At 41.1% G+C, this 15501-nt stretch overlaps 1 protein-coding gene across 1 annotated transcript in view; it reads left to right on the top strand.

The window, feature by feature from the left end:
• Nucleotides 1-15501, top strand: part of Fbxl17 (F-box and leucine rich repeat protein 17) — a 449288-nt gene that overhangs the window by 414678 nt on the left and 19109 nt on the right. Inside the window, 1 exon segment of the mRNA XM_060368269.1 lies at nucleotides 13387-13529. Within this exon segment, the coding sequence (XP_060224252.1) occupies nucleotides 13387-13529 (143 nt within the window).

Consider the following 15501-nt stretch of genomic DNA (forward strand, 5'->3'; position numbering starts at 1 on the left):
CACTCAAATGTGGAACCAGAGAAAAACAGCCATAAGAACTGTGATTACAAAAACAGATAGGACCAGCAAAGCCCAACAATTTACAAATAATGATACAGCTTACAAATGTGGGAAAGTGGTCAGTATCTCCACCCGTCCTGCAGAAGCATCAAGTCACTCCAAGTGTGTGATGCTTTCCTTAACCTTGGTCATTATTATGGAGCCTAGGCTGAAGACCCTCTTGTCTCTGCCTTCCAAGTGATGGAATTTACGGGATGTATCACTAGAACAGGACTAATTGTATAGATTTTTGAAAGAATCATCTCTCATTGTAAAGTCTATAGTTCTTTCTTTTGCAGTTCAGTTTCACTATTTTGGCTAAATACAAAGTAAAAACCATATACATATATATTAAGGCACATATACTTATATAATGAACGAGAATAATTTGTTTGATTTGCTGTGTGGGGAAAGTGCTGAGAAAATGCTGGGAGGGACTCTGTTTTTGTGGAAAACAATGAATGAGGTTCTCGATGCTGGTTCACTCTGAACATGCTTGATCTACTCTGACCTCAGAAGCTAAGCAGGGTCAGGCCTGGTGAATACATGGATGAGAGACAACATCAAGTATCGCATAATATTCTACAGCAGTTAAGAGTCTTTGGGAGTGAACAACACCTACATAAGAAATACAGTGCAGAGCAACAACAAAGAAATATACTAGCAAAATGAGGTACTTTTACTTTTCCATATTAGTCACTCACTGTTCTATTGCTGTGAAGAGACAAGATGACCAGGGCAACTCTTAGGAAAGAAGGCATTTCATTGGGGGCATGCTTACAGTTTCAGAGGTTTAGTCCATTATCATGGCGGGGAGCATGGAGTCAGGCATGGCAGGTGCTGGAGAAGTAACAGAGAGCTCTGAATCTTGATCTGTGAGCAGAGAGAGAGCAAGACTGGGTCTGGCATGTGCGTTTGAAACCTCAAACCCTTAGTGACATACTTCCACCAATTTGGCCACATCTCCTAATCCTTCTAATCTTTTTAGATAGTGCCATACCTTGGTGAGTAAGCATTCAAATATAAGAGCTTCTAGGGTGCTGTTCTTATTCAACCTACTACACCCTCAGAATAAAAATTTAAAATTTAAGATGGTAAGCTTTGGAAAGGGCAAACATAGGGTCTCCAGGAGGCCATAACTAATGACAGTCTCTTTAGGGAAATTTCTCCAGAGTAGGTGGACTTCAGATTTATTAAGCTACCACTTTGCGAGAGATCTAGATGTCTGTGCCTGAGACTGGAAACTTGGGTTTGGGGCACATGCAGAGAGCATCCAGTGACAGCCCTCAGTTTGCATCCTGAGCAAGGAGAACTGACAAGTTTTGCTTTTATCAGGCAGTGGCAATGGATCCCAGGCAGGTAAAAACTGTCAGTGTCCCTCACCTATGCCTGCCTTTAAACTCATGGCAAAATCAGCTTCTTGCCTGCTCAGTATGCCACAAGAGGAATTAGCTGATTTAGTCTCTTTATCAGATCTGTTCCCTCATTCCTTTCAGAATAATTACAGGCTGCTTCTTCCCTGTCTCATGATACTGATTATTAGCTAAAGCTAATTCATCAGCTGGATATAGGTGAAACACCTTTCGCTATCTTTCAGGAAAAGCTTAGTAAATTATTTGTCATTCTCCAACCCGAGAAATGTTCTCCCTGTAAGTAAAAGTTTATTAGCTATCGTGAGAGGTCCTTGGGTTCAGCCATTTTCTGTCCCAGCTATAATTAGAAAGCTAGACAAATTATATCAAGTCTGTAGCTAAAAATCCACACAGATACTCTTTTTAATAAATCCAATTTACTCTATTTGCTTGGTATTAGCAACTGTTAATATTCTGTCCAAATCCCTTTCCTTCCTTGTTGGAGAGAACGATGTTGCCACAGCCGGTCCATACAAATGGAGAGTTAATTCCTTGGCACTGAGGGCTATGTGATTCATCACCGCAGCGCACAAGTACACGTTGCCATTTGTCAGCCTTTGCCAAACTACAGAGCGTTATGTAGTTTATGGCCCGATCAATGGTGGCAACGTAACAAAAAGGAAGTAAGTGCTACCTAGGTGTCAGAGACTCATTAAACAGATCAGTCTGTAGTCTCTCGCCAGTGATTTCTAAACCTGGCTGTGTAGCACAGCACAATCATTTGATGGTACAGAAACGCATTTAAAAGGCACAGCGTCTGGGTCAGGGAATGCATCAAGATTTTGCAGAAACTGGAGTTTATTGAATTTTGGAATGTACCCTACAAAAGTAATCCTGAAGTGTCTTGCCCTTAAACATGATAGATATAATTTATTATTGATAATATTTATTGTATATAATTCATTATAAATTGTATTACATAAATAATTTAGTATATTTAATTACATATATATATGTATATATAAGATTGTGTGTGTATGAACACATCTCTGAGACCCAGGCCCTGGTAATACAAAATTCCAAAGGTCAGTCCATGGCCTAGCACTCAAGGATAACTGTGCGTTTGTATCTTACCTGTGTGCATCACACATTAACACACTGTAATGAGCAGATCCAGGACTAGGATCCTGTCACGTGTCATTTGTGCAGTTTATGCTCTGCACTTGGTCTTTCTTTCCCTTACATGTCATTTAGACTTTGATGACCATGACCAAGTACCTGCAATTAGTGGCCTAATGGGAGGAAAGGCCATGTGGACATTCCCCCTAAAAGGAAAGGACATCATGGCTTGAGCCAGGCACCACTTCTGGTCCTGTGGTGATGGAGAGTGTTGTGGCAGCAAGGAGTTGCAGAGTGAGCCACTTATTCATGATGGCTGGGAGCCAGTGAGAGACGGAGTGGTCCCCAGCAGGACACCCCCATTGGCCTCTTTCCTCCGAGTAGGTCCCACCTCCTAACATTTATAGAACCACCCAAACTAGTGCCACCCACTGGAGACAGCACGCTCTGTGTATGAGCTGTTTGAAGGGACAACTCACTTCTTAACCACTTCGTACCTGTTGCTAACTATGTGTATTCTCTTCCACCTCTCATTCTTTTATTTACCCCTTGTGTTTTAAGCTTACAATTTGGTCCCTCTAATGGAATGCATAGGCTTTACTTCTGGATTTAGAGTTACTAACAGGTAGACACTAGAATGTAAACTGCCAGGGAATGGGAATGTTCTAGTAAATAGATAGATAGATAGATAGATAGATAGATAGATAGATAGATAGATAAGACAGAAAATAAAAAACAGAGAATGCTGATAATTTAATGTTCTCTTTTCTTCCAGTTCTCCACCACAAGAATGCTTTGAATTCCATGCTATTTTCTGTGATTTTGTAACGGCAGAGACATAGTGATAAGGAACATTACCAAGATAGCCACCATTCCATGGGACCATGAGCCACAGGTGCTCTGGTTGCAGGGAGGGACCCATAACTGAGCTGCACTTCCATGCTTAGTTTTAGGTTCTTTGCAGCTGTGCTTTTGCCACCTGATTCCTCAGGATTGGAGAGGTTGAGTATTGACAGCAGTAAGTGTGCTTGTCTGGTGCTCATAGACACAACAGAAAACCCACTGATGGGAATGCACAAGTCCTTGTTTTATGTCCTAGTAAAACTCGGTGAGCTGCTTGGCCACAACCGTTTAAGTGGTGCCGTTTACTTTATTTTTTAACTAAATGCCTAATGTTGAATATTCTAAGTGTTATCCCGTAATTTCCCCAAAGGTATCTGTAGCCACCATAGTCACTGACATACTAGAGCTGCCCAGTCGGTATCTTTAAAGTAGAAGGGTGCATATGACTCTGCAAGATAGCGAAGTCCCTCCTGGGTGTGTGTAATTACAATGTACAGTTTTAAATAAGCAAGTTATAGAATGCTAACAAGTCTTCAGGTTGGCAGTGATAGACAGAGATGATCAGCGCTGGTCTATGCCTCACTCTGGACTTTATATGTATTGGAAGAAGCTATTGCATTCCCAGCAGCACAAAGACACTTAGACATACATGGACACGAGCAAAAAAAAAAAAAAAACAGTGGAAATCCATAGAAGAAATTTCTTTTAAGTCTAAATGCTACGACTTTTAATTTATTTGTTTGCTTAGCAGCACTGTACATTAATACAGGACCTTGCGCATGCTCAGCAAGCACCATGGCATTGGGCTACATTCGCAACCCTTTGCTTTTACTTTAGACAGGATCTCACTAGGTTGGCCAAACCGGCTTCAAACTCACTATGTAGCCCAGGCTGCCTCAAACTCATGACTTTCCTGCTCTTACTTCCAGAAGAGTTGAAATTAGAGGTATGTGCCACCACACCCACCTCTTTTGACATTCTTAAAGACTCCTTTTCTTCCCCCTCTATCCCCCATCAGCAAATATTACGGTTCAGCTGATGTCTGTTGGGAATTCAGCCCGTGCCCTCCACCCAGCCATGCAGCCCATCCATTCTCACTTCCTGCCTGGAAGATGACAGTGGCTTCCTCCTCAGTAGTTGCTCTGCTTCCCGTCTTTATTCAGGTCCAGAATCCAGAGCAGCTTTTGATAATTTGGGTAAATTACACCACTACTATGCCATAGATGTTCCTTCAGATTTCTGGTTTTTTTATTTATTTTATTTTATTTTATTTTATTTTATTTTATTTTATTTTATTTTCAGAGCCAAAGCCAATACTGCTTGGTGACCTGCAAGATGGTTTTCTCCACTCTTGTCTTTTCATTACCTTGGTGATCTCATCACAACTATTCTCCATCACTGTAGCACAGACCAGCCTTCTCCCCACCTCACATACTTAATTTCAGATCTTGCCTGTGTAGATACCTTTCTCTTAAATATCTGGAAGGCTTGCTTGATCCTCTTTCAGTCTTTGGTCATATATTGCTTTCCCTGTGAAGCCTTGAACGCTCCTGCCCATAGCCTGCTTTATTTCACCCCAAACAGAATTATCACCTGACAAATGATATGTTCCGTTTAACTTAATATAAGCTCTAATATGGCAGGGAATTGAGCCCTTTGTGCTCGTCCCCTAAAACAACACCCGGCACGTAGTAGGCACTTGGAATCTGTTGAGGCAGGAGAATGTGTTTGCTCTGCTTTCCCTTTGCCTCTGCTTCAGGAGATCTCTAGTGTTAGCTGGCTTGCCTGACTGTGTGTCTACACCAACTTCTGTGCCTCCTCATCTGACTTTCCTTACAAGAGTCACCCAAATGTTTGTATGTCATGCTTGCTTAGAACTGATGCTCTGTCTTTATGGTTACTCTGGAAAATTCAGTTCAACTAGACATTAAAGTTCTTTTCTATATTACTGAATTAATATATTCTGAACCAGAATTCACTTCTCATAACATGAAGAAGTCTGATATAATATCAAGATTTTGAAAAGGATATCTAATTATTTAATATATTTATTTATGCAGGTTGAAATAAACAGAATTACTGAACCAGGGATTTTACAATCTCTGCTAATGTTTGAATGTTAATGTGTTCTCCTCCTCCTCCTTCTTCTTCCTTTTCTTCTTCGACTTCTTCATTTTCATTGTAATAAGAGGATCTTTCAGGGGAACTGAGAGATCCTTTCAAAGGTTGGTTACACCACACACAGCACCACTGAAACTCAGAGCAGGGAGGGCATCAGCAGGGCTCTAAATACGCCCCTCACTTACTACACTTTGGAAGTCAGGTATATGGAAATAGTTTCTACATACCCTGCCAGATTTGAGTGTTTCTTTTCTGGAAAACGATGCATGCATATGAGTTAAAGGGTGGCACTTATTCTTGCTCTCATGCATTAAAAGCTTTTTTTTTTCTCTTCTACTTCTTTTAAGAAAACAAAATTCACTTGGACTTACTATTTTTACCGACGTGTTTACCTAAAGGGAATGAGAGTAGATGTAACCTGTCAATAACGCTTGCATCTCCATCCCAGGATGTAAAGGGCAGGAGAACGTCTTGCCACGGAAGTCAGAGGCCGTGGCAGGCTTGCTCCCTGCGTGAGCCAGGCTTGCGCATCGCTGCTCTGAACTCTGTGTACAGCTATGCAAAATTAATGGCCTGAGGTGCAGCATCTTTGAAATTGGAGACAATTCTGTTTCCAGATTCTAGTGTTAGCCACATTGTTGGGCAACTGTTCTTACAATATGGATTTTGCACTCGTTTGCAAAGATCAAATGTTCTAACTAAATATATTCCACAGCTTTGGAATTTTCTCTACATCCCTTCTCACCTCCCTGCATTTACTCTCCTGCTTTAAGATTCCTATTTCTGAAAGCAGAAAAAGTATATTGTACTAGAAATCCCTTCAAATTACAGTGAAAATGATTTCCTACGTAGAACACTATTCTTTTAAGTTACATATCTGCCCTCCCTTCTCTATTTATTTAGTCTAATTGATAACTGTGTGTTTGTTACAGCATTTCAAAACAAAAATGTATGCTATCGTGACAAGATGTGCAGAATCATTCCTCCCAGGGAATGATTTAATGATGGGACATTAAAGCCCACTGCTTGGCCCCTGAAGGCTGTAGTCGGGCATAGCGTTGAGTAGCATCAAGGTGTGGTGAAAGAAGAACCGGTGTACTTCCCGGAGGGAACTGGAAGTCACTTTGGCACCAAAACACATCTAGCTAGAGACTCCATTCCTATGTATGTCTTTCGCAAGCAAAATGAAAACATAGGTCCACAGCAAAGCACAGTCAGTAAATCCACAGCATGCTGATGTTCTCAGCCACGCACAGCAGCCCCGCAGTGGAAATCACCCGAATGCCCCTGGGAGCGTGGAATACCATATAGCACTGAGAAGGAAGCTATCATCTCACCAGTATTCACAGCTGTGTGGCTGTACCTCACTAACACAACAGCTAAAAAGGCCAGAAGATAGTCTCTTGTCCAATTCTGTCTACAAATTCTCAAAATGAAGTGGCCCATCCGGGACTAACAGTCAGCATGAAACTTCGCCCTGGTGGGGAAGTAAATGTGAAAAGTAGGGACATGGAGGATTCTGCTGTGTTGTTTCTTGTCTACAGCCTTCTGCGTTTATGGAAAAAAATAGTTTGCTTTAATTATATTATATTAAATAGCTTGCTTTAATTATATTTTCAGAGATTCAGTGTTCCTAAAAGAAGGTATACTCCAAATTCAGTGCCCCAAAGTGTCCAAAACCTACTTAAAGCCTTTGAGACGGATATGTTAATAAGTAATTGTAAGATGCAGAAATCATACTACATGCTGTGCTTGAAAGTAAATGCAAGGACATAAACTGACACACACACACACACACACACACACACACACACACACACGGAGAATCAGGGGAACTTGTCATAGAGTACCATCAGTGTCTGCTAAAGTACATGTAATAAGACTACAGTGTCACAGAAGACACAGCAGAAGGAGCCTGGAAACTGCTGGCACAGAAACAAGGAGCTGCTGTGTGAGAGGCCACATTGTTGTAATATGTCGGAACATGGGCGCTATTTATATCTGCCAAAGTGAGTGCTTTGTTTTTAGTTGTCTGACTTTGCCGAAGTTGTAGGTCAATCCACCCAGTGGATCTCACTCAGACTTCAGCTGCATACCAGGATCCAAGGAGCTGTTACAACCTCTAAATCAGACCCTCCAGGGGTGGCACCTGGGCATCTGTGCTTTGAGCAGGAGCCTGTGATTCTCCTGAGCAGCCAGGGTGAACGGTAATCCCCGTGGGGGGGGGTCTTCTCAGGGACCGGCAACACAACAACAACTGTCTCTGAAAGTGTCATTTCTTTGTTTTTGTAGCCTCTGTGACTTCTACAGAGACAAGCGCTTTTTCATATTTATCTCTTTGTAAGTGTGCCAAGAAATTTCTTTACAAATGGCTTTTATCCAAGTATTACATGAAAGAAGTTAATCCTACTGCTAAATTTTAACCCTTAGCCTTTCAAGCACTAGGGCGTTTCTGATTTTATTACAAGCACCCAGCTCCGTGGCGGGAGATGGAGCTGGGAAGCACGCAGCAGCATCTGCAGGGCCCTTGTTAATGTGCTTGTGTGACTCACCGTCCTCCCCTGAGGGAAGATGTATTTTTAGTCCTAACATTTATATATCAGATCTTTCACTGTGGAAATAAGACCGGTTTCACTTAGAAAATTTTAGTTTTTAGCTTAGTTCCTTCGTCCTGTGTTCATTTGTCCATATTTTAAGTTGTCATTTTGAAACAAATATTAATTTTACAAAAAAATAATAGACGTCACATACAGTATTCACCCAGATATCTCTAATGTTGACAACAGATATAGCTGTAATAAAATTAGCAAAACTGAACAACTAATATTGAAACTATATTAACTAAACTGTACATTGTCTGAAATCTTACCAGGATATTAATGGTTTACTTACCCTTATTTTATGTTCATTGGTGTTTTACCTGCATGTCGGTCTATATGAAGGTATCACATCCCTTGGAGCTAGAATTACAGTTATGATCAGGGCACACAGCTCTGTGTGTGTTGTTTATAGTTAAGTTAACTTTGATCATCGGTCAAGGCCGTGTCTTCTGGATCTGCCTACTGCAAAGCGAGTTTTTCCTTTGTAAATGAGGATGTCTTTGTCACTGCTCCAGTGTTTTGTTCCTTTTTCAGGATAACTAACTGTGTATCTCTTGGTGTGTTCTGCCTATGATTGTTGCTATAATCTTTGCCTAATAGTGCTTCTTTGTTTCTCTCATTCCATCTGTATTATTTAAATTCAATTCTTGTGTAGGGATGGGCTGTTTGTCCTTGCCTGTTTATTTATTTGTTTGTATCTGTGTGGATTTATAGATATATTTTGCATGGGTCAGTAGTCAATACTCTTGTATTTATTTTTGTGGTCAACTTGTTCCAGCATCGGCCATTATCATTCTTCCTCATTATAGCCTTTCTTCTTTTTGATGTACTTTTATTCTTTTGGAAACTTCTTTTTTTTTTTTTATGACAATATAGGATGTTCTACCCTTGGTTTTCTCTAATCCCTTTCTACAAGAAATCACTTCTCTAGGAAGCTCTGGTCCCTTTTATTGATGGATGATATTTAGACACTGAAGGTCCAGCGATCGTAATTGCTCCTAATCCCTCTCAGCAGGAAGTGCCAAGGATAAGTGCATGTTTGCTAAACCAGGCGTACTCTTCCACCATGTTCATTATCTATTCTAGAAACGTGTATTCATTCTGCTAAGTCAGATTCCAGTTCAATACAAAGAGGTTCCTTGGAGAACTCTCCCAACTGGCCTTATTTGTAACTCCTTTCTTTAACAGTGAAAAGACTGCCTGTCATAATTTACAATCCAAGATCACACAAAAAGTAGTTACTGAATTGTTAGCTCTTAGTCTTAATATCCAGTCAAAATGCCATTTCCAAAGCAAAGTATTTAACTCTCATCCCATTTATCGTAGCGGTGTAATTCACTTGGGTTTTGCTGTTCATTTGCAGTAGAATCAGATTCACTTGCGATTATAGTCCTCTTTGAGTTTTCCATATTATTTTAATTTTGCAAGTGATGTGAAGCACCATGATAGTTCAAAAAATCAGTGCTACAAAAAGAGATATTCTAAGCAGTGGCCTTTCTGCCTCAGAGCCCTGCCCTGCATCCCAAATTTTCTCCCAGCCCTTATCGCATTTTCACAGATAAGCAGATTCATGTGTGTGATTTCCTTTTCTAGTATGTGAAAGATGGTAGCACACATACACATTGTTTTATACTTTTTTTTTCACTTAAATGTCAGGAAAGCAGTAAGCATTAGCTCCCTGTTTACTTTTTTCCCCTCCTTCATTATTACTTACTGTGGGAACAGCACAGTTATTCTCTTACTTTCCTACATAGGAGCATTTAGGCTGTTTCCTGTTTTTCAATGCTTCAGTAAATAAACTCATCCATAGTTTTATATTATTAGGACTGTATTTTCAAAGTAGAACACTAGAAGTAGAATTTTTTTGGTCAAAATTAAGTGCATATGTCTTGCAGTCATTCTTTCTGCTTTCTGTACGCCTCTGGTAATGGCTATCAGTAGGTTCATGTTTAGTCTTGATCAGCATAAAAATTACTGAATGACGCTTATTAATGTGTATGGGTTTTTGTTTTGTTTTGTCTTTTAGAATGTAACTTTCTTCTTTAGTTGCATTTAGCACATAAAGAAAAGTGTCTTGAAATTGCCTTGGAATTGGGAGTTAGTCTTTCCTGTTTTTCCAGTGCTCAGTATGTCAGCCGCCTCTGATGTGGGTGGCAATCACATATTTACATTTACAAGGCTGTGAGCATCCGCAGTCGAGAGCGGGCAGTTCAAGGATGCAGCAGTGACGCCGTGCTGCGTACCTGAGCACTAACACAGCATCGTGCTCTGCCAGGGCATTTCCTTTGTCTAACCTCTTGAAGTTGTTTTGCATTGTGAAACTGAGATAGAGGCTCATCCACACCAGACAGGTCCATTACCACTGAGCCACGTCCTCACCCTTTTCAGTTTTGATATAAACTCTCCTGAAGTGGTCCAGGCTAGCCTTGAACCACCCCTGTAGCCAGGCTACTTTGAGCTTATGACCCTCCTGTCTTAGCCTCTCAAGTAGCTTGTATTTCAGACCTGCACCACCAGGCTCTGGCCAGGCCTTTTTATTTTGTCTCAACTGCTCACTAGAATGGTTTGCAGAAACACCAAACCAACTATGACATTTATGTAGCAAAAAGTCGCTTACATGCATTATCTCATTTGAACCTGTGAAGGAGGTGAGACATACGGTCAATATCCCTATTATCTAGATGAAGAAGCTGTGTCTCATGTAAGTTAAGTATCACCCTGAGGTCAGGCATCTACTAAATAGTGTGGCTAGAGCTGAACCTGAAGTTATATTATAGTTTTCACAGCCAGCTCATGAAGAACAATGAAGTTGCCAGAGGCACTATATATTTCGAAAGATATATATAAATCAGATTTTTCCATTAAGCCAATGGTATTAACACAGACTAAATACTTGGCCATCCATAAGCTGTAATATTTAGGTCTTTAATAGTGATGAAGAGAGCAGGCACAGTCTCCATCCTGCCCACAGGAAGGTGATCCCAGCCTGCGCTGAGGTTGTACCTCTATGTTAGAGCCAGCCCTTGTGAACTACTTAACATGAGTTCTTTTCCCCTAAAACACTTACTGTTCTGCAAGGCTACTGGGGTACTAAAGAAAATTTCATTAGGAATATCTTAGGGCCAGCTTGGACCCCAACCACACATGCATGTGTAGGCATCATTATTTCCTATAGCTGTCAGTCTAATTCTTTTAGAATACGTGTTACAGTTGAGGTTTACTTGCATTGTTTTTTGTTTTTTTTTTAACTGTGTCTTCGAGACTGTAGCTTCATGGTACCAAGGTCTCTGCTCTGTAGGCTATGTCAGCCTCAGCATCAGTCATTCTTCATGGCATGTTTCTGCAGTAACTCATGGCACGCCTTTGGGTTTATGTACAGCTCAGCCACATGGACTGCCCCTTTTCATCTCCGCCTTTTCATATGCTGTTCCCCTCCAACAAACCTGCCACTGAGCCCATTTCTCCAGAGAGCTCCCGACTCCAGAAAGTTCAAGACTTGGCTTAGTTCTTCTGTGAAGGCCTGCCTCTTTGTCATCCTCCCACAGAGCTGGGTGGGGCCAATGGTCTCTTGCATGTTTATAGCATGTGTAAGAAACTCCTCCATACCAGGCATGTGCCAGGTACTAGGCATACTGCAGTGCATAGCAGCCATTACCCTAATATGAGAGGTGTGCCCTTCAATAAGTAAATGCTATCTATGCCCAGGTAACATAAGTGGCTGGGTGATAAACTTGGAGCACTTGACCTTTACATTAAGACCTGTGCAATGAGAAGAAAGCAGGAATAAAATAAGATGGAGAATGAACAGTTGTGTAACTGCTCACTGTTCTTTCCCACTCTGCCACACCCTCACCTCCACCTGACCAGCCCTGAGCTCTACCAGTGCCAACAGAGAGAACGCCAGAGCGACACCAATGGGATTACCCTGGGGTCTTGTTTCTACCTCTCCTACTGCCACATGCTTGCAGTCAGCTTGACTGTGTGAATGGTACTGGTGGTAAGAGGAACTTAAGGAAATTCTCTGTGGCATTCTTAATTGAAAATACAGGGATCATGATTGTTGTTTTGCAAACATCGAATATCTGGCTTCCTGTGAATACTTGGTTAAGGGAAACCATAGGTATGGGATAATAGTTTTTTTAAAATTGCTGAGGTGGTTATCAGAGGTTTTTGCCAAGTGATACTTCCTGAGTTGTATTTATTTACATGAGAGATTTATTCTGCCTTTCTAAATGTAGTCTGCACAGTTTTAAAAATACATCCTACCTTCAAGGTTCCAGAAATCAGACCATGTCATCAGAATAGGGAAATAACTAGCAAACAATTGCTCTGTTCTTTCTAATGTCTGTGGCATTGCTGTCAAGGTTTTCATTCACAGATCAGTGCATCATGACATTATTCCAACTGCAGATATTAAAATCTATTTCCTGTGCTTCATAAATGCTAGAGCCGTGCTCACCCAGCACACCACTGGAAGTCCTTAGAGAACAGCTCTGTTTGCCAATGAGTGGCTCTGGCAGGGTGATAGGCTTTGGGGCTTTGCAGGGGTAACTAAAGTATACCTGAGACTATGACATAAGCATCTACATTTTAGTGGTGGCATGGCGACAAAGAATCAAGGACACCAGAGATAATGTCGTGGTTTACAGACGGCAGGCTCTTTTTCTATATTAGTAAGGAAGATTTCTGATATGGCAAGGAAATTCACTATAACAAATACATCCCCTTTACTCCACGCTGGTGTGGCACCGATTAAACTCAACTATTTGTATAATGTACTCTTAATTCCCAACAGCCCCCAAGAAGAACTGATGTGAAAATTATTATATGCTCTTACATTTTACAGGTCATGAACCAGATGGAAAAATTACACTTACTTATAAAGAAATTTGCATGCAATATAACATACTTAAAAATGGTGTTTATGTGGCTTTTTTTTTTCTTTTAAGAATTACCTTGAATAAAGTTTAGATAGCACTTGGGCTTTTACAGTGCTCCATCTATAATTCACTTGTATGTGTTCCTCCTGCAAATATGAATGCCTGAAAGTATAGGTAACCTTGAAGCCAGTAAATTGATAAAAGATTGTGTCCAATGAAAGGGAAATTACAGAATGATTATTCACTGCGCAAAAGGGTTTGTCATAGTGCAAGCTTTCTTAAAGCATCTCAAATTTAATTTAGTTTATAAGACATTCACTTAAACACAACATTTCAGGAACAAGTGTCGTGAGGACATGAGCTCAGTAGTCATAATCAGCTAGAGGTCCCTTACACTGCTAATGCCAGCTTTCTCTCTGTCCCTCCTGGCAGCACTGATAGCCATTGGGCGATACAGCGTGACGATAGAGACCGTGGATGTTGGATGGTGTAAAGAAATCACTGATCAAGGAGCCACCCTGATCGCACAGAGCAGCAAATCCCTGAGATACTTGGGCCTGATGAGATGTGATAAAGTAAGATGGACTTGTTTGTCTCCTGCATTTAGTTGCTATAGCAAATGCTTAATACCACATTCTCTTCCTGCATACCCCTGCACACTGTCAGCCATGCAGTTTTTGCCCTGGTTTGCTAAAGTAATCTGGACTTATTTTTGTATTTCTGATTAACAATAGATGTTTGTACTTAAAAAAAGAATGAAAAGGCAATCACAAGGTGTCATGGTAGAATTTATCTTCCTGTTCCTAAGTGCGCGGAACAGAGTTTAAAAGGCTGCATCCCAGCAGCTATTTGTAGGGTCTAACAAGAGAATGCTAGATTTTAAAATTCCTGCAACAGTAAACTGTCCGTTTGGCTTTTCACAAGTGTTCATTTCATTTCTCCACACTTATCTGTTCTGGCCATTGGAGGCAAGAGGAACCAGTTTGTGTCTCCCTGCACATCAGACTGTCTCTCCTATCACATGTGAAATGGTCCCAGAGGCCCAGCAAAAGTTCCATAGAGCAGCTGGCAGGAATTGAGCATGAATTTAGAAATGGTACTGCACTCAGTGTGGAACATTTGAGGACCGAGAAGGAAAATGGAGAACATCTGTACAGACCACTGAGCCCTGGGTAGATGTTTTTTCCTTTGCCACTTCTACAGTTTCCCTATAACAAATCAGAGAATTAGTTCTTCATTTGCATTGCAAGAGTGAGAAAATGGAAGCTGAGAAATTTCAGACGCCTGCAGAAGGCTACTCGCCCAAAGTCTTTGAAGTCTGATTCCAACATTTTTGCACAATGCCAGAGGCAGCCTTTAGCCAGGAGGCTTCTTGCTTTGAAAAGGTGTACCTGGAGATGATCTCTAAGTGCTGCCTTCTTACTCCAGCAGACAAGGCTGTGCTACTTCTACAAAGATGATTAGGGACAAATCTATCACAAGAATTGATACAAGACAAACATGCTGCTCAAAGGGCATACATTTCCTAAATGTAGGCATATCTGCAGCAAAAATAACAGTGACCCAAATTCTTTGTGTGCTTTGTCATTTTTTTGACAATAGATCTAATTGTTGTTTACAGTGTTTTAAAATCTCAACTGTTCTAGACCTTTGCTAGTTACATTCTAGAGACTGCATTGTATCTTCTCAGCCCAGCACAAAAAGCTACTTGCTTTGTATCTTAGCAACAGCACTGAGACCCAGGGGAGCATGTCCCCCTCAGCACTCATCGCTGGCTAAGAGAGCGCTGTTGCTAACCTTGTCACTGTAAGTTACAGGGTCTGTAATAGGCAGAGGACTCCAGAAACACCAAGCAGTAGCAGGCAAGCTCCTTGGTGTCCACCAGAAAGCCAGGCTGCATATGTGCTGTCTCTGCCAAGGACTCCAAAGTGACCGTATTTGGAATCACTATCCCTAGCACACCCTCTTTTATACTTTTTATGTTGAAGATCAGCATCACCTTCTGATACATATTACAACCATTTGTGTTCTTGTCTGTAAGTTTAGAAGACTATTCCACACACAGTTGCTGACCAGCATTTTGCTGATTTCAAGTTTAAAGATTCTGGACTTTATAAAAAGCACAGATAACTGTAAAACAAGATAGAGAGCTGTTCTAATGAGTGGTCCCTCTAGGGGTTTTGGCCTAGCCTGTTCCATATTCAGTTTCTGAATCCTTTCTCAAGCCAGAGATCAGCTCTGAGAGTTTCTTGCCTCTGCCACAGTGCCGTCTGGCCATAGCCTGCTGCAGTTCAGCTCAGCCCAAGGAGCTCAGCCTTGCTGTCTGGCTTCCCAAGACTCAATTCAGCTCAGAGCCAAACATGGGGGGTGGGGTTCCATGAGAACAGAAGACATTTCCAAGCCACACACAAAGTGCAAGCAAAGCCTTGAACAGAAAGTTGGATAGAAAATCCAAACTAAAATAGCTGTTCAGATTTCAGATTTTTTTTCAGATTTTTGTTTTATGCCATCCATCTTTAAATTCTAATCCAGACCTGAAGGAAGATT

This window comes from Meriones unguiculatus, chromosome 15, assembly GCF_030254825.1.
Source record: "Meriones unguiculatus strain TT.TT164.6M chromosome 15, Bangor_MerUng_6.1, whole genome shotgun sequence".
Lineage (NCBI taxonomy): Eukaryota > Metazoa > Chordata > Mammalia > Rodentia > Muridae > Meriones > Meriones unguiculatus.